The sequence below is a fragment of the Chelonoidis abingdonii genome, chromosome 13 (assembly GCF_003597395.2).
Source record: "Chelonoidis abingdonii isolate Lonesome George chromosome 13, CheloAbing_2.0, whole genome shotgun sequence".
NCBI lineage: Eukaryota > Metazoa > Chordata > Testudines > Testudinidae > Chelonoidis > Chelonoidis abingdonii.
The window spans coordinates 11,772,441-11,798,617 of record NC_133781.1 but is presented as its reverse complement, the minus strand read 5'-3'; the positions used below and the strand labels follow the sequence as shown (position 1 = coordinate 11,798,617).

Here is a 26,177-nt window from a genome sequence, read left to right as displayed (position 1 = left end):
TTTGCTTCTAAGAGGTACTGGACTGCATCCAAGGTGGGGAAAGTGTTAAACAGCAAAGAACAGGCTGTGAATTTACTAACAACTTGGAGGATCGTAGTCACATCTGTATTACAGCAGTGCCTAGAGCCTCCAGCCAAGATCAGACTCTTCTTGTGCTGGGTGCTGTACAGGCAACCCTTGCCCTGATGAGTATGCAATCCAAATAGACAAGACAGGGTGGGAAGGAAACAGACACTGCAAGGGGAAGTGACTTGCTCAGAATCACACAGCAGGTCAGGGGCAGAGCCGTGACTTGAACTCAGGTTTCCCCTTGTCCGGCATCCTCATCCACCAGACCAGAGGGCCCCCAATCTTTTTTTTTTCCCCCTTCTCTATAGACATCACATAACAACTCCCCACCTCCTTCCCCCACCAAACTCCTGCATATCCAGGGCAGGTAGTGGCCCAGTGCTGGCAGCAGGCAACTCATGCTCAGGGCAATGGCAGGACCTGGCCAACTCCATCCCTGGAGGAGTCCATGACAGCAGAGCGCTAAGCGGACTAGCGCTTCTTGCCCTCCCCCCAGAGCTTCTTGCACCCACGGGTTCGGGAGGGTTTAAAATATGCAGGGCTGCAGCCTACCGGGTGTCCGGGCCAGAGCAGGGCAGCAGTGGGGAGAGTCAGCAGGGAGTACCCAGGGAAGAGAGGATGGGGAGAAGGCAGGACATGCCGCACAGTTTGAAAACTGATGCACTAGCCCGTACTGCCACCTGCAGACCCAAGAATTCAGAGCCCACCTTGGTAAGTAAGGAGCCCCCATCTGCAGAGTGCTGCATGACAGAACTGCGGTAGATGGTGAGGCTTGAGAAACAATGGGCCAGATTGACCCCACACACACTTCACAGAGCCACACAGCAGGAGAGGGAGGAACCTTCCCAGTGGAGAACACCCCCCCTCATCATCCCACTGGGGATGGAGTTTGCTCCCCTGCCTCATGGAAGGGCCACCCCAGGGGATCTGAAAGAGGCCAGTGCCATCGGCACAGCACTAATCCTGGGTGGCCCCAGCCCCAGTTCCTTGGCAATGCCATTCCATTGCAGGTGCAGTAGCAGGGCCGCCCCACAGTCTGACTCCCCCTCCCCTATGGCTATGTGGAAAATCACCCTGAAAGGTACCATAGCCCCAGGACTCAGGGAGTGATGGGGATCCCCATAGTGTGCCTTGCCAATGTGCCACTCTCTGGATCTGATCCAGTGCCCATTGAAGTCAATGAGCATCTTCCCATTGCCTTCAGTGGGTGCTGGATTGAACCCCATGTGCTTCCATGTTGTATCTCTTCAGTCTGACAAAAGCCATTTTGTTCTTCCTTTCTCCCGAAGCCCCTCTTGATCCTTCACCGGGGGACTGTACCTGTAGCATCTACTGTAGCCACACCAGGCCTTCCCCGCAATAGGGGAAATGAAGGAGACAGGGCTTGTCCTAAGGAGAAAGAGGATGACAGAGATGCTCCCTGCTGAGGCCTGTAGGCCATGTTCAGCATTGGCTACCCTACGTTTAAACCAAACACCTTCAGTTAGTTTACCCTGAAATTGCACCCCTTGCCCCAATTTAAAGGGAAAGTGTTGGGATAAGAAACACAATGTTTTTAAATCAACATAGTTATCTCTTAATAACAGCCCCTTGCTTCAATACAGTGAAGAACAGGAGCAATCGAAATCACTTTGTATCATTAGTTCTGCTTATTTACCTGTTACCTATCAGCTCAGAATCTTTTTAAAGAAGTAACTAGACCACTCACCTTTGTTTTTAGTCAGGTCTCACCTGCACTAGCCCAGTGCTGCAAAGCTTGGGTAGGGAATGATGCAGAGGAAGACGTGGTTCTAAAATCAGTTTTCAGTTGGGCTTTGTTTAAACAACAGATGAAGGGAAACATTTCACCTGGACTTTAAATTTTGTAAAAAGGTTTTTTGAAGAACAAAAGCTAAGTGTTGGCCCTGCTAAAAACGACACTTCACTTTGCTGCGTCCCTTAAAGTCAAATGAGCGCTAAGTTCAAAGGAGTCCAGCTCGGCATCATCGCATGCTTCTCTAGTATCCTAACTGGTAGGTCAGCAGCAGCTGTCTGGCTGATCAGAATGATTGTCTGAAAGGTACTTAAATTACAGAGCAGTGTGGACAATACAAATATCTGGATGGTTTAGATGGAGACCAAGTGAGGGCTTGCCTGTGGACAGATTGTTATGCATTCCTATGTTTCAGTCGTGGATCTCAGTGCACTAAGATTCATTACACTCACAATACTCCTGGGAAACTAGAACATGTCATACCCCATTTTACAGAAGGGGGAATTAATGTGCAGTGACATCAAGGGCTGGTCTACACTAGGGGGGCGGGATCGATCTAAGATGCACAACTTCAGCAATGCTATTCGTGTGGCTGAAGTTGAAGTATCTTAGTTCGACTTACCTGGCCGTCCTCACGGCGGCGAGTCAACTGCCGTGGCTCCCCCGTCAACACTGCCTACTCCTCCTGTCAAGGCGGAGTACAGGTGTCGATTCGTGGATCGATTTATCGCATCTAGATGAGACACGATAAATCGATCCCCGATAGATTGATTACTCCCCGCGGATCTGGTGGATAGTATAGACGTACACAAGATGATTTAACCAATTTCTGATAAGGCACTAGCAGTATGACCCTGAACTCCCTGTTCTAAGCACTGGGCCATGATCTTTTCCTAAGTAGTCAGGGCATGAGTAATTGTACTCTGTAGCCTGGCAGATGAAACCCCACAGGAAGCAGTTATCATCCCTTATCTGTAGAAAAACTGAAGCAAACTGCTTATCTCCAAAGAAATATCCATTGTCCAGGTGACCACCTTGGACACTCTGTTCTGAGATGGATTGCAGCAGAGTAGGAGTATGAGGGACTGTCCCGATGCACTGAGATCCAGATAGAGATCACACAATGGGGATTTAGGAGACCTTTTAAAAACCAAGAGCATGAAATTCTCACAGTTGCTCCTCCTCCCCCTCCTCCCGTATGAACTGTAATTTAGAGGATTTTGTTTTGAATAATCATATTCAATTGGCGGGGGAGAAGTGGTGGCTGGTCCTTTGTTTTAACCACTTAGTGAAAGACTATCTTTGCTGGAAGGGGCTTAAATGCAACATTTAACTAAATTAGGTCCCTGCCTTTAATATCATTCAGAAGGGGATTCTGAATGGATTCCCCGGCCTACTTCAAACGACTGCGGCAGCACATCCACTGCGGTGCAGATCATTCATGGACACTCCAGGAGATGTAAAAACATCTGCTGGATCCTTTCAGTACAGTTACTCCCCTTGCTAATAATTGTCTGTGTTCTGTCATCTAGAAAGGGACTTTGTATGTCTCCCAGGTATTCTGATGCTAATTTGTTTAGTTAAAAAGAAAAGGGCTAAACAGATGTGAGCCATTTGGTTAGGTTGTAGTTCATTTGTTAGGAAGTGCAAAGGGTTCTTGGCAGGATATTAAATATTACCTTGGCTATTCACAAACACTTCATATTTCAAGAGAGGAAGGGAGCCAGGGGCTGCACTCAATAAATCAGCCTTTTCAAAGAGACAGAAAAAGGCAAACATTTGATAAATCTGTGTCATTATACTTAGCGATCAAAGGGGTTTACACATGTATTCATGCAATTGGCAACCTAGGAGACAATAACAACAAACATAGATCTCTGACGGCTTTACAAAAATAAAAATTAGGCTGTTCTAATCTGCAATTATCAGGGAAATGGGCGACGTAGGAGGTTCTTAGCTGCAAAGCTTTTTAACTTGGTAAAAAGCTGTGAATGATGAGAGACTGTTAAATCGTTAATACCAACAATTAGCAAGTTCTATGCATAAGAGATTGCAAAAGCCATTATCTTTTAACATGCGGTGCATGTGTGTGTATGCAGACACATTTTTATATACATGCGCGCCACAGATATTGGGAATAAGTATCAGCGAAAAAACATGTTGCATAAAGTGCTAATTACCATTATAATATTCCTGCAGAGGTACTGTATGAATGAGCCTGAGGGATCTTTGGAAGACATGGTGATTTCCATTTATAACTATTTTTCCCCACTGAGTTAAAAATGCATCTTATCTCTTCAGGAGTTTGGAGCTCATGGATTGAGCCTCGAAGGAGCCAGGTAATTGTTCCCAAATTAGGCTGACTAATTTTGTACAGCTATGTAAATATGGAACCAGAGAACGAAACTTTAATAACTCAGTAGAGAAGCTGAGAAGACCCGAAAGGAGGATAATGCAGACAATGGGGCAGCGAGAGGGACCAATGAGGTTGCTGTGGGCACTGAAATCCAGCACAGAGTTTGGCTCAGGAATTGAAATGTGTCCAGAAGAAACAAGAACCACCACGCTACACTAAAGACAAAAAAAAAAAATTCCATTCCATGGAGATGAACCCATGGACAAAGCAATAGAGGCCAGAGAAATTAGAGAAGGTAAAACAGCATTCTGTCATCTAGTCTTTTCCCTTTGGCCAATCCTGGATTGTTCTGCTATTCTCCAGTTCCATTTTAAATGACTCAAGCAATTTGGTTTCTACCAATTCCTATGGGAAGTGTCCATGGTCTATAGATTTCACTGTTTGGAAACTCTTGACAGCCAGCCTATATTTTCCTTTACTCACTTCCATCACATCACTTCTACTTATACCTCCTCCTCAGAGCAGCTCAAACACTGTTCTCCATTTAAGTTGGAGGTATTATGCTAGCGGTGCATTTGGCCTGTGCTGTTTAGTGAAATAGGCATTAAAGCAAATTAGAAAAAAAACAGTGATTTCAACAGTGATGAAAAGAACACCTAGAATGTGATGGCATCTCCACTATGCTTCAGAGAGACCCAATGAGGCATAAAAGAAGTGCATTAGATCATCAGAACAACTCCCATTGGCTGAACATACCCCGAGGGCACTGATATTGTATATAGCGATGTGTGAGAACCCATTATATGTGTGATCAAGTCATGATTACTAGCCATGATTACTAGTACCTAAGTTACCATTGATTTTTAGTTCCAGTTCCAGTTGGATGCAACACTTTGAGTTAGGAAATTGTCATCTACAGTAAAGAGATTCCAGTTTCTGCTTCCAAGCATCAAAGAACAATTTCAGCAAAAAATATACATCATTTTGCAATGAAGATGTCCTGTGGCTACAAAAGGGGCATCTGCTCCCAACTGCATAAATAGTTTCTTATTCAGTAGCACAACCCCAGGAGTGACAAGATGAAATTGATGAGTAGGGGAGAGTGTGGTTGGGCTAAATATGAAATGAGTGGCAAGGACCATGAATTGTGAAATAGTCTTTCCAGGGAAGTGATGGAATCCATATCACTACACTGCACACAGGATTGGAGAATGGTAGGGAACAATCCTGCCCTGACACCAACGGGGTGGCCTAGAGGGGATGACAGGTCTTTTCCATTGCCTCTATCTGAAATTCTTTAGTTATTCCAACAGGAAAGTTGACAGGGTTCTCCATGTTCTTTCCTGTTGCAACAGGGACTTTTAGACTGTTGGCCCATCTCCATCTAAATGGTGCTCAGCTGGGTACCACACTGGCATCATAGCAAGAGCTCAAGGGCTGCTCAGAAAAGCACATAAGCACATGCTTCACTTTAAGCCTGCAATTAAATTGCATTGATTTCAATGAGAAGTAAGTATGTGCTCAAGAGTTTTCCTGAATACCATGATGCAAACTGGAGATGCTCTCTCCATATAACCCCATGAAGACTACAGATCCCAGCATGCTATACTCTTTCTATCTCAGGTCAGAGCATGCCATGATGTGAACTGCAATCCCCAGAGGACTTCACTTCCAGATAGAGCTGAGGACAGCTCACAGATCATACTGGAGAGGTCTGTCGGCTGCATGTGTCGTACAGGCTTCATTTTGGCTAGAATTAAGCAGACAGTTCAGTGCTATGTCAGCTGTAAGGAATGACAAGTGGGTCGTTCTCTCCTCCCTGCCCCTGCCTTTGAATTTACCAATATAATTAAATGCAGTGAAACCTATACAAGATTCCACCTTTCTTAGATATTAGAGGCCTGCCCCAAAGTATCTCTAACTGACCAAGTTCAATTGTTGAGGTCTCCAAGGCAAGGACTGTTAGGTTTGTAGACTGAAAGCTCTTTGGGGCAGGGACTGTCTTTTTGTTCCGTTTGTACAATGCCTGGCACTGGGGCTCCTCGGCAATATGGTCATACAACTAATAATGAATATAGTGAGAGTGAGCCTGTAGGCACTACTGCAATACAAACAATAGATCATTCTGTAGCACCTTTGCAAGGAAGCCATCTCCATTAAGCAACCAATTTTTTGTCATTCCCTGGAGAAGCTGCTTAAGACAAATTTCTCTGTAACTGCATCTTGGTGATAACAATTTGTCTTAAAAGCTGAGCTCTATTTATAAGACATAAGTAAATGCTTTATGGGCTCAGAAACATCATTCTGTGCCAGTTTGTTGATTTTAGCCTGGTTAGGTTTTGCCATGTGTGAGGAGCAACAAGACCCTGGCAGTCAGATGGGCCTTTAGAAGTAAGAACAAAAGCTGAGTTTCCATGAGAGAGCACAGTGTGTGTGTCTCTCCTGCGTTGACCTGAATGCAGAATGGCTGCCTGACTCTGCAGACAGCAGAATCTTTAAAAATGTAAAGGTTCAGTGCACAAAATAAAGGAATAATAGTTACCTAACTAAATATACTACAATCCTAGACTGACAGGGCAGTTGCCATCATCTCTTGAACCAATGCTGCCTATGATATTGATTTATAAACAGACTGTGGGGACTCTCCCATCTAATTTCATTTGCTCTGAAGTTGCTGTCACAATTACTATAGTCAAGCTGCTGATATTGTACAGCACTCTGCTAGCTACAAGCTGTCCTCTCTCTGCAGCTTTAGCTTCACTACGTATGTTAGAAAGAAAGAAAATATTGTTCTTCTGGGATTGTATTTTACCAGAGCTTGTTTGATGCCATCACTGGCTTTGGGAACATAATCAGTTTTAAAGTGCCTGCAAAGACTTAGGAAATGTCTCTGAATTTTTACATAATGACTGAAATACTAAACACTAGGGTAAGAATTGTTTAGTAGATAGGGTGCAGTGATGGTGATCCCAAAAAGGACAGGCGTGCAGCCTGGTCCCCTGAACTATGACTCAGGAACCTAAGTTCCATTTATGGCTCTGCCACTGACTTGCTGTATGACCTTGGGCAAGTCACTTTGTCTCTTGGTGACTCCATTTCCCCTTTTTTCCTATATTCATCTTGTCTACACTATAAAGCATTTACCATTATAACTATATCAGCAAACCCACCTAGGGAGACACTGCTTATACTGTCCTTTTGCCACCATGGCTTATCCCTCAACAAGTTAAGCTATAACCAGCCAAATTACCTTTTTTACCAGTATGACTGAGTCTGCACTAGAGGAGTTTGTTGACTTAGCTACGTCTGCCAGGGTGTGATATTTTTCCACACTCCTTACTGAGATAGCTATGCCAGTGCACCCCCTCATGGCAGGATGCAGTATTGCAGGGGTTCTTTCACCCCTGTGCTCCCTTGTCCCACCCTGGTTCCACAAGTCTGCTGCTTCTGTGGTCTCCCCATCAGCCAGGTCACTCATCTCCCAGTCCATTCCCCTTCTGAGGTTAATGGAAAAGTCCCAAATAAGAAAACCCAAAGTCTAGTAGCCTGTAAGCCCACCCCTCTGCCTCTGTTTGGGGCTCATAGTTCTTGCCTCTTTCACTTTGGATGCCTGTACTTCCCCTCTTTGTTTGAGGGAGAGAAACCCAGGCCCACCCTCTCCTCTGGGTTGCAGCTCTGTGGCCCTGTTTTAGGCAGCTAAGAACTGTTCCTTCAGTCCCTCACCCATTTCCCTGAACTCTTCCTACCTTTGCCCTGTGGTCAGCATCTTCACCAGGTCTGCGGACTCTGCTAGCCCCACCTTCAGTTTGTGGTTCCTCACAGATTCCTCTTAGCCAGCCATGCAGGTGGTTCCTGGAAGCTGCTCCTAGCCCCTCTCACAGCAATGGGGCTCTATTCTGAACAGTCCCTCTGGCTCTCTCCTGGAGGCAGTCAGTATTTCCCTCCTTCAAACAGGAATCTTCCCCTCAGTCCTGTTTCTGGGGCTGGGATTGGATTTCAGGCTGTCTCCTGTCTCCAAACAGGAGTTGCCCCAACTCTCCTGCACAGAGCTGGGCTAGTGGTTTAGACAGTTCACTCATCCCTCGTGTCAGACATCTTTCCCCCCGAGCTCGCCTCCTCAGAGCTGGTGTTGGGATTTTAGGCCAGCTACCAGGCTTTAGCTAATTTTCCCTGGAGCTGGGCACCCTTTCCCAATTAGTCCACCAGCTTGGAGGGTTCAGCAGGTAGCCTCCTCCCAGTGCTACCTGCCCAGCTATGACTCAGGTGGGAGCAGGCAGAATACATGCTAATCCCCTACTCCCAGCTTGCTCCCCATTGGTTGGAGGAGCGAAGGTAGCCTTCCACTCTGCAAAGTTCCTGGTCCCAAGCCCTTAAAGAAATAGCAATTGACTTTCTTCCAAATGCTTATTCCTGGGGTTGCTTTCTCTCCTCTAGTACCTCTACTGTCCCAGGTCTTTGTATACTCACAAAACTTCCAACATCTTAAAGAACCATGATACATGACCATGCTGACCACTAGGTACCACTGCCCTTAAGGGGAAGACTACCCAATCACAACACACATAAGTGCTTTGTTGCCTGGGATACGTCATCCTTGCCAACATGCAAAATTGAGGTCTACTACTAGCTTTGGTAGCTCCGGCCAGTAAGGGTTGTGATCCTGTCAGTTCTGCTAAGCTACATGGGGCCAGGACAGGTTGGTATTAGGAGGGATTTTCTTAAGCAGTCTCCCAGGGGCAGTGCAGAGTGGCACTAATGCTGTGAGGGGATGTTGGATGGGATGGGAACTGAGTTACTGCAGAGAATTCTTTCTTGGGTGCTGGCTGGTGAGTCTTGCCCACATGCTCAGGGTTTAGCTGATCGCCATATTTGGGGTCGGGAAGGAATTTTCCTCCAGGGCGGATTGGCAGGGGCCCTGGAGGTTTTTCGCCTTCCTCTGCAGCGTGGGGCATGGGTCGCTTGCTGGTGGGTTTCCTGCAGCTTGAGGTCTTCAAATCTCAATTTTGAGGATTTCAATAACTCAGTCATGGGTTCGGGGTTGTTATAAATGTGTATGGGTAGGGTTTTGTGGCCTGCCTTGTGCAGGAGGTCAGACTAGATGATCATATTGGTCCCTTCTGACCTATGAGTCTATGAGTCTATGAATTGGTGGTACTGTTCCTTTTGAGACAGTAGTGTCCAGTCAGTCCCCTAGCATGGTGTTAGCCGGCACTATGTTACCGGAGGTGCTGTCAAAATCCTGAGCACTTGTAGTCCAAGGCACTTTTTGCTAGAGCAAGGTGATATTCCATGTGTCTTCCATTTTTGAGCAGATGCATTGTGCCTCCCTGTGGCTTCGAGATAGCTAGATATAGGATTCTCCTTTACTTACTGCCTACAGTGATATGTAATGTTGCTGTGCACTGTTAAACAACTGCCAGGTTACCACTCCAGAGGTAGCTGCATCTTGTTTCAGCCACTACTGAAATGCAGCCGCTTCTGGGATGAAACCTGGCAGCTGTGGAACACAGAACTGTAACAGTATATAAGTTTAATATATGGTTTTTTAACGTCTTTGAGATCCACTATAACTTGTGCAGTATAAAGTCCTGGGAATCCATCAGTGAGACTTAGACAGTCTGAATTCATTATCAAGGGTAACATGGATTTGTAAATTCAGAGAGCAGACTCCACTATGGTGGACAGTCAGAGCTTTAAGGGGAGCTAACAGAAGAGTTAGAGAACAGGGTTAAGGTACCTAGTCTATGACTCAAGAAACATAACTTCAGCTCCTTGCTTTGTCACAGTACTGGCCTCGCTCATAGGTACATTGTCAGCACTAAATACATTCAAGATTGTGAGATGCCCAGATACAAGACAGACAAGAGAGACTGACATTGCATGAAGTACTTCTATTCCAGACGTTTCAACTGTCTGACCCAACTCTGGTTCTGGTAATTACATCATGCTTATCTAAACTCCTCCATGTAGATTCAGTTGGGGGAACTGGTCTTCATTTTCTCATTTAACATACTGCTTATATTGTGTGCAGCTGGCTCTGAATGATAAATCCCACACCAAAGGTGGCTACGTTTCAGGGTTGGGATGAAGGGAAGTTTAGGGCCGAGACTTGCAGCCTTACTGTAGTCCTCTAGCTAACCAGTGAAAATTATTAGTATTGTACCTTGTGACAACCCAACATCCTTTAGAGTCAATGGAAAGACTCACTCAGGCTACGTCTACACTACAGGATAAATTCGAATTAGCTTAAACCGATTTTATAAAACAGATAATATAAAGTCAATTGTGCGCGTCCACACTAGGCACATTAATTCGGTGGTGTGCGTCCATGGTCCGAGGCTAGCATCTATTTCTGGATCAGTGCACTGTGGGTAGCTACTGTAAAATAATGAGGCCAATAATGTCAATTTCCGTCCACACTAACACTATTCCGATATAGTAATATCGATTTTAGCATTACTCCTCTCGTTTTGTAGGAGTACAGAAATCGATTTAAAGAACCCTTTAAATCGATATAAAGAGCAGTGTAGTGTGGACGGGTGCAGCGTTAAATCGATTTAATGCTGTTAAAATTAGTTTAACAGCGTAGTGTAGACCAGGCCTCAGACTTAACTGGAAGTTGGATTGCACCCTTACAGTGCCAACAACCTAGGGCAAGTTGTCAATCACAAGTTGTCTAATCCCTGTTGATTAGAAAGCTCTGTAGAGGACCCCTAGGCACTGAAGAAAGTAGAGATTTTTAGACCATGTAAAAGCACCTATTAGAATTATTTTCTTGGCTAGGAAGCTGTGCGTGATAGTCACCATTTTTCATACTAAGCAAAAGCATAACGTCATGCTCACTTGGAACCTAATAGGCGTTTCTGTCCCAGTTAAGGAGGTCTTCAGCAGTTGGCCCATGGTTTGTCAAGGTCTTTGGGGCCTTCTGGATAAGTGTAGTCTTAAGAGTGTAAGATAAGATTTTTCCAAGGAGCCTAAGGGATCCAGACACCAAACTCCCACAGGCTCCTTTGAAAATCCCAGCTATACAGGATTCCCATGATCTATATGTTTGCACAATTCCTGCCCACCCCCCGTAGGTTTTGAGGTGAAATCCACCATATTCTTTCTCCACCAGAAGAACAAAGAGAAATAAGAACATAAGAACAGCCTGACTGGGTCAGACCAAAGGTTCATCTAGCCCAGTATCCTATCTGCTGACAGTGGCCAATGCCAGGTGGCTCAGAGGGAAAGGACAACAGGTAATCATCAAGTGATCCATCCCCTGTCACCCATTCCCAGATTCTGTCAAACAGAGGCTAGGGACACCATCCCTGCCCAACCTGGCTAATAGCCATTGATGGACCTATCCTCCATGAACTAATCTAGTTCTTTTTTGAACCCTGTTATAGTCTTGGTGTGTTACATTCGCCTGAACGGGAACAATCTAGAGAGGAAAGCATGGGACCCAGCTGTGAGAGCTGGGAGCACCTCACCTTCCTTGGAAAACCAAGAAAACAAGCCATTTCTTCTTCCAAGCCGCTTCACTCATTGTGCAGTGTATTGGATCAAAATTGTCCTGGAGAGAGAATATAGGATGCTATATAGGCCTCCCAAAAAGACTGGAAACAGGTCAGTTTAGATAGCCTGAACCATGAAATTTCTTTCTATTGGCAGAGGAAATGCGGTTTCTCGGTTTTACTGTCTCTTGTTGCTGAAAGATTAGGGCCTTCAGTCCCCAGTTCATAGTAACACCAGCTAGCTGGACACAATCAGTTGGTCCAAATGTTCTGGAAATCTTGCCTGCTTCCATCTCTGCAAGTATAAATCCCCTGTGGGATTATCACCACCACGGTCCCAGAGCAATGCTACAAACAAGCACTCTGTCGAACAATGCCACTTTCTCCAAGAGCACCTGAGTCCACCACGTGAGCTGCAGGGAATGCACAGGGCACCAAGAACAGGTAGGAAATGCTGGCAGGGTTTTCATATCGATGCTTCTGGATTGGGAAGTGCAATAATATAGAAGAGTAGAACATGGCTGTGCCAGAAGCAATTCATACCTCTGTAAAGCTAGAGTGGAAGGGATGGCAGGGGCCTGCCATGGGGTTGTCACCGGCAGGAGCCATAACATATCGATCTTTCACAACCGGAGATAAACCCCTGTTTGAAGTGGTCACACCTGACCACTCTATCTCAGTTTCCCCTCCAGGTCTGAGGTATGTGGGGTGGGAGAGGGAACTATCCTGTCAACAAAGAGCCTTTCTTCTCAGACCCCGGTTTATTCCCATCCTATTGTTTCTGCACATCCACCCCTCAGATTTCTGCAGCCCACTTTCCAGACTCTGCTCTTGGTCCTCCAAAACTCAAACATCATAGCAGACCCCAGACCTAATCATCTGAGGCAGCTCCCTTCCCAGAGCCTCTGTGGTCCTTCTTCCTCTCCCCTTTGATTAGGGGATTCAAGTAGTCCTTCCCCACTCAATGCTGGCTCATTTCTCTGGATCCTTCCCTTCTTGGTGTCAAGCAAGCCCAGCCAGCTGCTCCTCTCACCAAACCTTCCACAAAGAACTCTTATATCCTGCTTCCCCTGCCAGCCTTGCTCAAGCCAGATGCTCCCTTGTGGGATACAAATGCCCTGAATAGCTGGCCTTAAAAGGTGCTGGCCCTTTATGGGAAAGTCCAGCCGGCATCCTGATCCACTGCCATAAGTATCTGAGGCAGCTGTCCAGGCTTCAAACCACTGGGGAGGACCATGCAGTCCTCTCCTGTCAGGAAGCACATGGCTGGGTGCTGGCCTGGCTAAACGCAGCTGGGCGGAAAATGGATTTTCTGTCCCACAAAACAATTTCATCCCAAACTGGGACAACACGAAATATGCAACATTCAACATTTCTGTAAAGTATCATTCCAAAAAAAACACCCTCAAACGTTCCAAGTCAATTGAAATAATTTCTTTCTAGTCCGACCCTTTCGACATTTTTTTTTTAAATATCACATACAAGTAAATGTCAACGTCAAAAGTCATTGCAAATGAAAAACTGGAATTGGTCATGTTGAAATCGGAGCTTTGTTCTGATTCTGTTTCTCAGTAAATTTCTGCCTTCATTGAAATGATTGTGTGACCAGTTCATTGAAATGGCATTTTCTGACAGAAAACTGTTTTGAGGAAAACTTTGTGACCAACTCGACTGTAGAATCCTCTTAATGGCAGCCCCTCTGTCAGCAGCCTGTCTGCTCTGAGTAAAAGAGGAGCCATCAGCCCTTTGGGGCAGAGACCGTGCGTTGGTACCATGCCATACCCAATGGGGTGTGGGTCCTGACTGGGGCCTCCCATCAAATAAATAATACAAATGCTGAAAATAAATATGGTACTGAATAAAAATGATCATCTTCACACTTCAGTTTTACTCTTCCTCTCAAAATCTCTATTTGAATTAAATGAAAGAGGGGAAAGTCTGACACCATTGAAGTCAATGGGAATTTTGCCATTGACTTCAGTAGGGCCAAAATTTCACCCAATATATGTACAGTTTCAGCACTGTGTAAAACCTCCTTAAATACCATTTACTCTCCCGGCACCAGCCAAACGCACCCCTGCTAAGCTGAATGGCTGCTCATACTGTCCTGTTAAAACATAATCACTGCCAGAGCCGCTTGTCACACTTTGGGCCGATCTACACTATAAGCCACACAAGCTGCTTCTCGGGGAGCAGGGACTGAACTCAGCTTGCCCACAGCTCAGGCTACTGATCTAACCACTAGGCCAGCTTTCCAAGAAAGAAAGACTTTGGGGTTTGAGTGCTTCACTATGCACTTAGTTTGATGCTGTGGCCTTTCTGTGCCTCAGCTTGTGGCCTGTGTGTTAAATCCACCATTGCCACAATCACTCCAGTGTGACACATGAACAAACAACCTAGCCAAGCTGTTCTTTTTTCATGCTATGATCATCGGATGGTTCCCACACTTTGCTCACTGTCTTAATATGGCAGTCCTGAGAAAAGCTAGGAAATGGGCGATTTGAGGGAAGAGATTTCAGACAGCAGACAACTCTTAAATCCAGCAGGAAAAGCCATGACAAGCTCCTATGGTTGGAAGCCGAAGCTAGACAAAGTCTAACTAGCAAGCAGGCACAAAATATTACCAGTGAGGGCCATTCACCTTTGGGAATACTTACCTAGGGATGTGGTGGATTCTCCAAGGCCTGGCATTTTTAAAGAAAGACGAGCCATATACTTCAGAAGCGATGCTCTAGCTCAGTCAGAAGTCATGAGCTTGATGCAGAAATTTTTGGATGCTGTTCTTTGGCCAGGGTTATGCAGGAGGTTAAACCAGATGATCAGTGTGGTCATTTCTAGCCTTAAATTCTGCGAATCTATTGATATTTTCACCATTTTGTATTATAGTAAAATATCTGTCATGTCGCTATTTATTTGTACATGCCTGTCCTTGCGGGTTTCTGAATACTAGACAAGATCTGTGTGGTTAAATATAATGTGAGATGTTTCTTGATGACAGGGTTTTTCTTTTAAATATTAAAACATTTTTGTGATGCATTAAGCAAATTTCCGGAATCAGTAGTTTATTCCCTTCTCATACAGCCAGGCGGTCGTGTCACCAGAGTAGTATCCTCGGAGCGGGTATTGAGACAAAACACCATAACATCGCAAGAGGTAATCTTCGAGCCCTGTTTTACAATCTGGAACTGGACAGGCAAAATCCCCATTGACTTTAACGGGAGTTCTCGCTGCGTAAATACAGCAGGATCGGGCCCCTTTGTACTTTGTTTAGGTATTGTTCCTACTCTGTCTCTTTTTGATGTGCTGGAATTTTGCATTAGCCATCAAAAGCTAAATAAATAAATACGAAATGCGACTATTCCTTAGAAAACAGGCACCATTCGGCGTCGGTTGTCCCAGGTTCACTCTATTCATTACACTGGTTATTGCCTCAACTCCCCCCAGCCCTCTTAGCCTTGATGATTTTGGCATGCTAAGAATAAACAGCTCTCACGCTGCAGTTCCGCAGCTCGGTTCCTAACTAGATAACTATGAGGAGGAGAAAGAAGTGTTTTTGCCACAGAACTTCGCCTTTCAGACCTGGGTAAAGCATTGCCGAGTGTGTAACACTCCAGCTGGATTAGTGGAGTGAAATATGCCCCTAACAGACCACAGCTTTCAGTGTGTGCACCCAGAAAGATTCCCTTTTCTTAAACTCTTTAGAAGTTGTTTTGCACGCACGTGTCAAGGCATGGGAACAATCTGGGACTTTCCTTTCTACCTCTCTGTAAGTAGAGATTCCCTCGATCCGAGGTCAGGTTCCACTGCAGAGTTTGGTAAGAACGGGACGCTTAATTATGGAGAGCAGCCGAAATCTATGCCCTGATGTTCTCCGCTTCCTTGAAGGGGAAATCATCCAGATTTCGTCTTTCCCACAAAGAAGAGCTGGAGGGGGAACAAAGGTGGAGGCGGTAGAGTAGCAGAAGGTTTGGACTGAGGCTCGATACGCACCACGCCGCCACAGGTACAAGAAGCAGTTGTCTTCGCTGTAAAAATAATTCACAGCCTAGGAGTTAAGGAAGTTTTGAAAGCCCAGGACAGCTGCGAAAAGCGTAGGGTGACTGGATGCAAACAAGGGAAGTCGCCTGCTAGTGACCTGGAGGGGGAATTGGTTCGGGAGGTCGTTGTTTTTTTCCAGGCTTATAAAGAGAAATCAAAGAAGTGAGCAGTGAGTGACCTTCGCTAGCTGGGCATGTGGCTCTCTCGGTCCTGCTTGCCAGTCCTCCTGGGAAGAGACAAAAAGGGCCGGGTAGGGTAGGGGGGAGTTCTGCCACTGCATCGTAACGGATCAGAGAGCAATGAATTGCTCTCGACTCCTTTAAGGTGCTGCTTTGATTCGATTGATCTTACGGATTTATTCATTGCACTCTTGCAGCTACGCGAACCGGGGGCCGGAAATCCCCCAGGGTTGAGGGTTAAGATGGGTAAGGAATAGTCTAGAGGGAGGCAGCTCGCCTGAGCACAACGGCAACCACATGGTGCGGTTTTCCAACTCTCGCTGGGGGCTGAGGAGGAGCGCAGGCAACCCCTGACTTGCACCGATTCCTACCCACTGGCCTTGCCCGCTTTGGCAGAGGTCTGGGTTGTCCCGCAGCGAAAAAGCCAATGTTCTGGGCGGGGGAAGGGGGGAAGTGGGTTATTGCAGTTCGCTGAGCGACTGCTATCCTAAAGAGCGCCCTGATCCGGGGAACTGGAGACCCTCGCCCCTGCTGGCTTCGGCGTACCTGCCAGCTCGCCTCAAAGCTTTTCCGAGACAGGTCCGCAACGAACTGAAACTCAATCGTCTTCCTTTCCTGGCCGAGGGACACACTATGACTTCCCTCCTCCAGCCCGCAGAACTGTACGCTGCGGAGAAGAGATCCCTTTGCATTTCTTCTCTTGGGATGGCCGGACAATGGCTCTACGTTGGGAATCATTTGTTCCGTCCCAATCACCAGTTTCCGAGAGGTGACAAACATAACAGCACGACCCCCTGCAAAGATCCAGAGGTAGCTTTCGATGGGCTAGGCTGAGCTAATCGGTCGAGGACACGAGCTACCCACACGGTTTCCTACAGATAAAACTTGGGAGTGTCGCTTTGACAAGTTTTGGGGACTGATCAACCAACCCCCTGTCCATAAATCGAGACAAACAAATTGCAAATATGTGTCAAAAACGGGGGGAATTAGTAACTCAGTGGTTGCTATGGCCAAAAGAGACAGATATTTGCACTGGGTTATTTTCACTGCGAAATTGACATGTCTCTGACATTACAACTCTAAGGTGAACTCACGAGTTTAAGTGTGTAGATCTCTTTTGTTCTTTTGACTAGGAATACAAACACGTGTTCGTTTGTTTTTTCCTCTGGCCTTTGCTCCTTCAAGGGATCATTACCAAGTATCTGTGAAAACTAGGGACGGGGCATTAATCTCTAGGAGGTTTGTTTGTTTGTTTGTTTCCCTCTCCTCTAGGATACAAAATGTTGGTTTCAAAAATCAACCTTAAAAGTGATAACGCAGATTCTATTCAGGTGGATTCAGAACTGATCTGCCCTTCAGTCGAATTTGTGTGCGCTGTAAGAATTATTTAAAAAACTGACCTAAGGGTGAATAATGATTATGTTATGCGAAACATCTTCAAAAGATTTAGACAGAGAAACAAGTACTTAAACTCGCCAGGAAAAAAATATTGGATTGTCCATTTTTCCTTCTTTTCCTTTTAACCATTATTTAAGTATGTCTAAAGGCAAACAAAGTTTAGCTAGAACGCTAGCTGGGCAAAATACATCCAAGGGCCCAATCCTCTCCTGTTGAATCCATTGGCAAAACTCTCTACACGCTTTAGAGGAAAGCGACTAGCTGTGATGATCCATAAGCTGAAACGTATTTTCTGTAGGAAGAAATGTTGTTAACTTTGAAATAGTCTTCTTTCCTCCAGACACCCTCTCCCCACCCCCACTAACTCCTATGGAAACCCAGTGTTGTGTTTTCTTGTAACGCTTGTTTATTTTCACAACAGCAAATGAAGACATAAGTAACTGAATGATCCAGGTTGGTTTAAAGCCCCAGGGAAGAAGGAAAATGTTGATTCCCCTTAAGAACTTCACAAACGTTGCCTTTTGTGTGTCCGGAGAACACGCGTATACACATAACATCAGAGTCTTTGTGCCGGTCCCCTGTCGCGAAGTTGAATTGGTCTCAAAGTCTCTCCCTTCGCGGTTGAGCACTGAACATCTTGTTGCCTGGGTGTGGGTGTGATCCGCATTGTCCCGCCAACCTGGCTTGTTGTTCCAGGCTGCAGGCGGCTAGGGACCCCTGCTTGTTTCAGAAAGTTCCTCTGGCTGAGTTTCCAGAGGCTGATCCCCCCGCCGCCTGGCTGGAGGGAAAAAGGCCATTTGAAGGCTACATTTTGCCACGTTCAAGTGGATCCTGGGGAAACCTGTCCCTTGGCCATCCCGGTTACGCCTGTAATTAGTGCCGCTGGGCAGCCCAGTTGTAGCTCCAGGCAGTGGACAATAGAGCAGCCCTCTCCCCGAATAGCACCATTTCATACACAGGGAAAGACTCCAAGTCATTCTGCAGGCTAGTCACAGAGTGGGGGGGGGACAGATAATCCCCGCTATCACCCCTGAAACCGCTGCCACTTTCTCTTTATAAACTTCAGCGCACTTGCTGCAGTCCTTGAAGGGCCTTTAATGATTATCCCGCTACTAGGGAAGGACAAAAATAATGAGGCAGCCTGGAACCAGCTTCTGATAAATACAGTAGCTCTCTGCTCTATGGCGGGAGGCATCTTGCTGTGCCACGAAACAACACAACACAAAACAGACCGATCTGGCATCCCGCAGAAAAAAGAAAATGAAATCGTTAAGTGTGGGGCTAAAGCACCAATGTTTATCTATTTTGCAAGTCGAGCTAGGTAGGTCTGGTTGGTTTTGCAGAAAGAAAGAAAGAAGGAATAACATGGCATGACAATATTTTTCGTTCTAAATCTTGGGAGCATTTGTCCATGGGATATGCATTCTTCTGCCCTCAACGTAAATATAAAAAGCCTAACAATTATATCGAATTTATCAGCGTATTTCCCCCTTCCCTTCGTGCAGCTAAGGCACATTACTTCATTAAAAAACAAAACACAGCAGAACACCCCCACTAAGTACTAACGTCATTAGCTCCCCGTTTGTCTCTCTCTTTGGCTTCATCTGCGGTTACAGTTAAAAGTATCTGTCTGCAAAGAACCCTTTAAAGTTTGTCTCCCCCCGTGAGCAACCCCCCCCCCCAGGCTAGGGCAAAAGTGGGGGAGACAGAAAGAAAAATGAAATGTTTCCAGTGAAGGTGGAGCGGCTCCGAAAGCGAAGCCCCCAGATGGAATCTCCGGGCAGCGATTCGCCAGGAGGAGAAACGAATGGCCTCCTGTGAGCTAGTGCCGAGGTCCTTGCGCTGCAACTTGCCTGCCCTGCACCGGGGAGCCAGGTTGGTGCAGAAGAAAGTCCCTATGGTTGGGAGCAGCGCTATAGACTATCGGAGGGAACCCTATTTACTGCTGGAGAGATAGCTAGCTGTATGGCTGACTGCAGGGCTATATACAGTGCTTTTGGGAGAGTGTATAGAGCAGTGTGGGAGGGTACCATATATATTGCTGGGGAGCCAGAGACTTCTGAGGGTCGGGGAGCTGCGCGGATTGCGGGGGGCAGCACTACATATATTGCTGGGAGCGGGGGCCCCTATATATATTGCTGGTGGCAGAGCTCTCTATATACACATCTGGAGGGTGGGCGCTGGAAGCAGTACTGGCTGCTGCGAGGCGTCTCCTTTCCTCTTTATCCACTAACCGGGTCCCTTCAGCCAATTCAATTCATCATTGGGTTGATGACCTTCCCCGGACGATCCCTGCCTTCCGGAGCCAGTATCCCTCCCCCGACTTCATAACCTCCCTGTGTGCGCGTGCTCGCAACATCTGGCTGCGTCTTGCTGCACATCTGGGCGGGTAACGGGGCTGGCTCCAGCGCGCAGCCCAGGCTCTCTGGCTGCGTGGCTGAGCGAGGAGGAGGAATGAGTTCGGGGCAGGGGGTTGCTCATCCATTCTCCCCTTCTCCTCCCTTCCACCCCCCACTCCTCCAACGAGCCTTGACTCCTCAGCCGCCCCTGCCCCTTGAACGGCTCATTAGCCAATTAGAATCACTAATCACCTCCAGCAGCCCCCGGCGCCCCGCCCCGTTGGAGCAGTTTGCATTCCCGTTGGCTGCCTTGCTATCAACAAATAAGGCTAATTAGCATAGGGAGCCCGGCTCTTATAGGCCACCGGGGCTGCCTATCACGGGCGCCTGCTTCGCAGCCCTCCTCGCCAGGCTGAGGGGCTGCCCGCTGGAGGCCGGCGATCTGGCAGTCAGGGGGCGGCTCTGCGAGGGGCTGGTTGAGTGCACGTTTCCGGGGAGCAGCCGCGGGGCGCTGGGGCAGAGGCGGCGATGCTGGGCGCGTCGCGCGGAGCCTGCTGAGTGACTTGCCCTGGGGCAGTGGCCGTGCGCCCCGGGGAGCGCAGCATGGTGCCCCGAGCCTCCCCGCGCTAGTCTCTCCCGGGGAGCGCAGCCCGCATATGTGCTGCCCAGCGCGGCTCCTGAGCGGCTGGGCAGAGGGGCACCCCCGGGCGGCGCTGGGGCTCGACTGGCGGGGCCCGGGAGCAACCCCCGCGGCGGGGCCCGTGCGCTGAGCCATGCTGCCCGGCGCGCAGGCGGGCATATGGGACAGCGCCTGATCTGCTGCCTCGATGCGCCCAGCGCCCTGCAGCCGCCGCTGCTCCTCCCGGTGAGAAGGAAACTCCTGCTGCTCTGCATCATGCTCTTCCTCTGGCTCTACATGTTCTACTCGTGCGCCGGCTCCTGCGCCTCCGTGCCCGGCCTCGCGGCGAGGCCCGCTGCCGGCGCTGGGGAGGCTACCGCCACGGCTGGAGCGCACGGAGAGAGTCTCCAGGTGCTTTCCAAGCTGCTGCGCCGGGCGCCTTCCGGGGGAGCCAAGGGGCTGGCGGGTTCCGCTGCGGCTTCCCCCTCGGAGCTGCGGGAGGAGCAGAGCGCGGCCCCCGACCCCACCAGCCCCATCTCCAGTTTCTTCAACGGCTCCGGCACCAAGAAGCTGCCGCAGGCCATCATCATCGGGGTGAAGAAGGGCGGCACACGGGCGCTGCTGGAGTTCCTGCGGGTGCACCCCGACATCCGGGCCGTTGGGGCCGAGCCCCACTTCTTCGACCGCAACTACGAGCAGGGCTTCGCCTGGTACAGGTACCCCCCCTGCCCCACCCCTCTCTGTGCCTCACGATGCGTGTGCGTGATTGAAAGTTAACCCCTCCGGGGTCACTTGCACCAAACCCATAAATCACCTTCCTCACCCTCCAGGCCATTTCTGGTTCATTTCCCCCTCCAGGGGAGAGTGGGGGTTCCACTTACACCTTTTGTGCAGCTCCATAATTTATAGCCGCAGATCAGCAGCGGGAGTCACTCCCCTCCTCCCCCAACTCTGAACATGCAAGAGATGCTGCTCCCGGAGCTTTCCCTACTTCGCTGTTTGCAGCAGAAAAGGGTCTAAATTAGGTGCAGCTCCGGGTTGGATTTTGCCCTGGCCCATGCTAGACCCGTCCAGTGTGTATTTTTCCATTTCTAATTTCTCCAGCCGGACAAGATGTCCTGCAAACTGCCCTCTGTGGAAATGGGTACGGAGTTCTGCTTTTTAAAAAAAACAAACGAGCTGTCCTCTGGGGATTCCCATTACCGCAGAGACTCTAGGAAAAAAAAAATTAGAAGTTTATTTTTTTTCTCCAGTTGCCGTGCAGTGGTTTTACCGCTCTGCTATCGGAGGGTGGGATTGTTTCTTTCTTAAAGCGATATAGAAATTGCAAAAATAAATTAAAACAAAATAGTGACTTCTCCCTCCAATTAAATTTGAATCCTGGAGAACCATTCAGCTTTCTACTATCCCCGAATGAGGGGGCGAGCTGCCCCAGAGGGGAAGCACTTTGATTAGACCCGTTCTTTGTTTCTAACAAATCGGCGAAGGAATCCGGGGGTATCTGGTTTATCGAAGGATCGGGCACACTGATTCTGCTGCTGTTTCATGCAATAGCCGTCTGGGCCACGGACTTCTGCAAGAGCAGGGTCTGCCCATAATTTGTAAGATTACCCCGAACGGTTCGGAGTGATGTTCCAGGTCAGGTTGTTAACTAACAAGTCGTGTGCTGTGTCCCGGTTCGGTTTCCTGAAGGCAGCTCAGCTGTTAATAAAAAATCCCAGATAAGGCAGCTGAGAAGGTTCCCATAATTTAGAAGATGGAAAGTTATTTGCTGTCGTGACCGATGCGGCAATGCAGGTGCCCCTTCCCATCTTGTACCGTTTCACCAATAGCTGCGTTTTCAGGTCCAACATTTGCCAGTATCCACATAAACGCGCCCCCGACTTCAATTCCTCGCATGTATTTTTGGCGCCTGTAGTCTGCTTTGGCAAGACAGGGTTTGATCGCTGCGAGGAGGCAGCTTTAGCATGGAGCAGGGATGTAGTGATCTCTGTTGGGAAGAAAGGGACACTGCAGCATCTCTTCCAGCGCATCAGACCCTTCTCGGCTCCTTCTTTGCAAAAGGGAATCGATCAAAAACTCCGGTACCGCTCCGCGTTACCTCGAAACAATAAAATCCAGATTTGTCTAAGCGTTTGCGAGACACGTTGTTTGGTTTTATCGATAAAACAAAATGCTGCTTTTTGGGGGCCTTAAAATAAATTTTGATCATGAAAAGTTTGGGGGGGGGGGATACTTCAGATGCACTGGATTTTTTTTGTTCGGCGAAAAGCGTTTAATTGTAAAGTGTCTCTGGATTGAGACGGATCGCAGCTGTTCCCATGGTAGATTTTTATTTTATAGTGTAGCCGCTGTTTAAAGGCGTTGAGGTGCAAACTCCAGTTCACAGTAAATTATTAGTTTAAATGAGATTAGCCCCGTAGTGTTGGATAATCTAGGCCCGATTTGCTCGCGGAGTTAGGAACTCCACCGATGAGATTATTTATTTCCCGACATATTGCCGCTGCTTCGTGTCACTTTCCACCGCGTTCCGTTTAACTTCTGCGGTCCAACTCCTTGGGGCTCAGCCGAGCTGAACAGCAATGGGAGAGCAACAGTCTCGTATTAACGCTTTGTTCTTTCTCCCCGCTTGCCTTGTGGTGCCCAAATACGGGCGTGTTTGGTGTGTGTCTCTTACCAGCGTGGTGTCTCTGAATTTCGTTTAAAACTGTTTTGGCAGCATGGTTCTAAAAAGTCCTGTCTTCAGAACAAATACGAGTTGAAAAAATCGCCAAAGAACAAAATTTACAATTTCTTTAAGTGGGTGTGGAAGGGAAGGACTGAAAGAGAGAAAATGCAGCTCCCGGGAGACTAAAGTGCTTTGATTGTCCTCTTTTCCCCTCCCCTAATTATTTCTTGATTCTTGAATTTTGCCGGATGATGAAAGGCATCTTGTGCACCATGGGCCAGGCTGCGAGCTGCCTTGCTTCACCCTGGAGCTGCATTACAGGGCTGTTGGGGGGCACAGAGCGGCAGGTGACGGATCTGTACAGAAAATCTAGGGGAGGAAAGTTAGCCCAACTTCGGGGGGGAAGAGGGAGGCTGTTCACCTGCAGCCTTCATCTGCCTGGTTCCTTTTTCACTAACTAAGCTGCGAGCACGATTCCTGCAAAGCCCAGTTTTTGGTGCTTTATGACAAATGGAAAGCGAATAACTTCCACTAAATCTTAGGAGACAATGGAATCTGACTAAGTGAGAACTAGCCGGGATTTCGCGTTGATGGGAAGGGATCAATAACTAGCTAGAGAGTAAAATGCAGGTGAGTGTACAGGCCTGTCTAGTAAATCTGTATTGTGTGTCTATAGACAGTCACACAATCATGTCATTAAATATATAGACCTCCGATTCTTATGTATAAAGAAGTCTGGGTGTATCTTAAACAAAATCAGTTGTCTAATTCTACAATAGTCAGATTTGATTGTCTTGCAGTAAATAATGTAAATCATGAACTTCACACTTATTTTGTATTTGACTGCTTTGTAGCTGTAGGTTCACTTTCTTTTTTTTTTCTTCAAGGAGGGAAAAAATCCTTAATTCTAAATCTGGTTAGCGTTTGAAAACACATTCAGGCATATAATGTTCTAACTCCAGAACAGTGACTCTATTAAATTAAGAAATGTTTCCATTTGAATTGGAGTAATTAATTTAATCCCTGAAGAAAGGTGAAAGTATAATCTGTGTCAGCTGGAAAACATTTGGTGGGAAAGGAAAAAAATAAACTGTAAACTAAGTGAAAATCCAGTAGCACCCACAGTGTGTTAGGGATGTTAGTTACAAAACCCTGTTAGTGTTGTATATTTCATTCTTTGTTGGTTTTCTTTAAGTGAATGGGTACTTGTTGATTTCAAAGAGGTGGTGGAGTTCAGCAAAAGGAAATACTTTATTTTGTTGCAATAAAACAGAAACCAAACTAGCTATCCTCTTCCGTTCAATCTTTTCCTCTTTCATTCAGGGACATGGTACAGAAGTCAAATCTTTAACTCAATCCTGAAACCCATAAGTAGACACTGAAGTTAATGGGGGTTCTGTGTTAAGACTATGGAATCTGGCCCATTCAAAGTCACTTTAGATGTGTTTTAGGACTCTTTTTGAGGGGAATTCTTTCTTTCTTCCAACAACAAAATTAAAAGAACCAAAATGTGTCAAGTTTTTGTTTTTTATTTATTCAGCAGTTCATTAACAATTTCATTAGTAGAGCATAAGAGGAGATTGGTGATCTTAGCACTACTCTGGCCTTCAAGGGAGTCAAAACAGGTTTCTTTCTTGTTTTTTAATATCCTCCCCAAACTAAACACAAAATTAATGAGCAAAACTGTCAGGGTGACGAACATTAACTTCTACACTAGTCTCTGCTGAAAGAGCAGCATTAAGATCCTACTGCAACCAGGGCAAGATAATTGCCTGGAAAGATGTAACCCCCTATAAAAATGCTGGGTTCTCTCCCACCCCTATGCTCAGTCATGCACCTTCATTTCTCTGCTCCTTCTACAATCTGCTCTGGGTATAAGGTCTGATCACTGATAACCTATTAACCTAATTAATCCAAAAAATTATTCAAACTTGGGAATTAAATTTAAATCAAATTAAAATAAATGTTCAATGTATGCATTTATACTGTAAACTCTAAACTAAGGTCTATTCTCCCCCCTGCCCCAGAACCAATAGGATTAAAAATAGATGAAGATTGTTTTGTCTTTCTATAGATCTTCTTTATTAATGTGCTCCTGAATCCCCATCTTGTTTCAAAGCAGTGGTAACTTAAGTTATTGCAGGGGTCATGAAAAATAATGCAGCAACCTAGCCCATAAATAGGGATGACTTGTATTTATACGTCGCATAAACAGTGGTGGTGCTCTGCTCATAATATTATTAAAATAGGAGGGAATGGAAGAGGAATTTATTACCCTAGATCAAGGTTTAGACTATATATATACCATGTGGCCTATGTTGTCTGTTTAGGATATTCAGAAAAGTTATTGCCTGACTTGTATAAGGTAGACTTGAGGGGCTGTAATGTTGCAGGTTGTCTCTTCGGCACAAACTGTACTGCTCACAATCAGTTAAGTGGGTAATGGTTTTATAGTTTGATAATCCCAAGAGCTACAGTGGCAAAGCAGAGGAGATTTGCATTAAGCATCAGAATTTAATTGTAGTTCCACTTGGCATAGCAAGGCACCATTAACCTAAACAAAAGAGATTTGTGGGTGATGAAGCTCATTAAAGATGTTGATTTGGGTGATGTCCCCCCCCCCCCTTCTGTTTGCTGTGATGATTCAGGACTGCTGTGAGAAAAGAAACGCAACAGTCATGTGCCCCCGTAATCAGGTTTACTTTAGACTAGGATTGGAGTGCTTCGGATTTTACCTACTTTATTCACTCTCATGCTATCCCAGATCACTTCCTCAGAGCTGACATGCTTTTGAAGATGAGGTGGAAATACTAATTAAAAGCTTTTGTTTTGAATGATTCTTCCCCCTCCCCTCCTTCCACCTCCCCAAATCAGTATATAACATGTTATTTGCTAATCTAAGAGGGGAAAATATTTAGTTAATATCTGTATCTATTGTGCAAATAACCTCAATATAGTGGAAAACAAGCTAAAATTATAGCTACAGGTCAATTACAAATTAAGATTTTAATAGAAAACTTAAAACTGAAATATTTTATACAAACCATGAATACTACTCAGCTTCTGGACATTATATTTTTCCCTCCACTTAACTTTCAAGATTTTGCATGTTGCTTTGACATATTTAGGATGTTTAAATACTCTTCTGCTATTGAAACACGACTATATAGCGTGAACGTCTTAGCAGAACCAAATCTTTATTTTGACCATACTAAAAATTATGGTGGTATCGCTACAGGATCTGCTGTGTGCCTTGTGA

The 26,177-nt window shown here is 46.5% G+C and overlaps 1 protein-coding gene and 1 long non-coding RNA gene across 2 annotated transcripts in view; one reads left to right on the top strand and one right to left on the bottom strand.

Moving 5' to 3' along the window:
* Positions 1–26,177, bottom strand: part of LOC142047658 (uncharacterized) — a 370,347-nt gene that overhangs the window by 205,063 nt on the left and 139,107 nt on the right. The window lies entirely within an intron of this gene.
* LOC116832186 (heparan sulfate glucosamine 3-O-sulfotransferase 3B1-like) overlaps positions 20,431–26,177 on the top strand; it is a 41,581-nt gene continuing 35,834 nt past the window's right edge. Inside the window, exon 1 of the mRNA XM_032792724.2 lies at positions 20,431–20,966. Coding sequence (XP_032648615.1) covers positions 20,431–20,966 — 536 coding nt within the window. The remainder of the gene's footprint in view (positions 20,967–26,177) is intronic.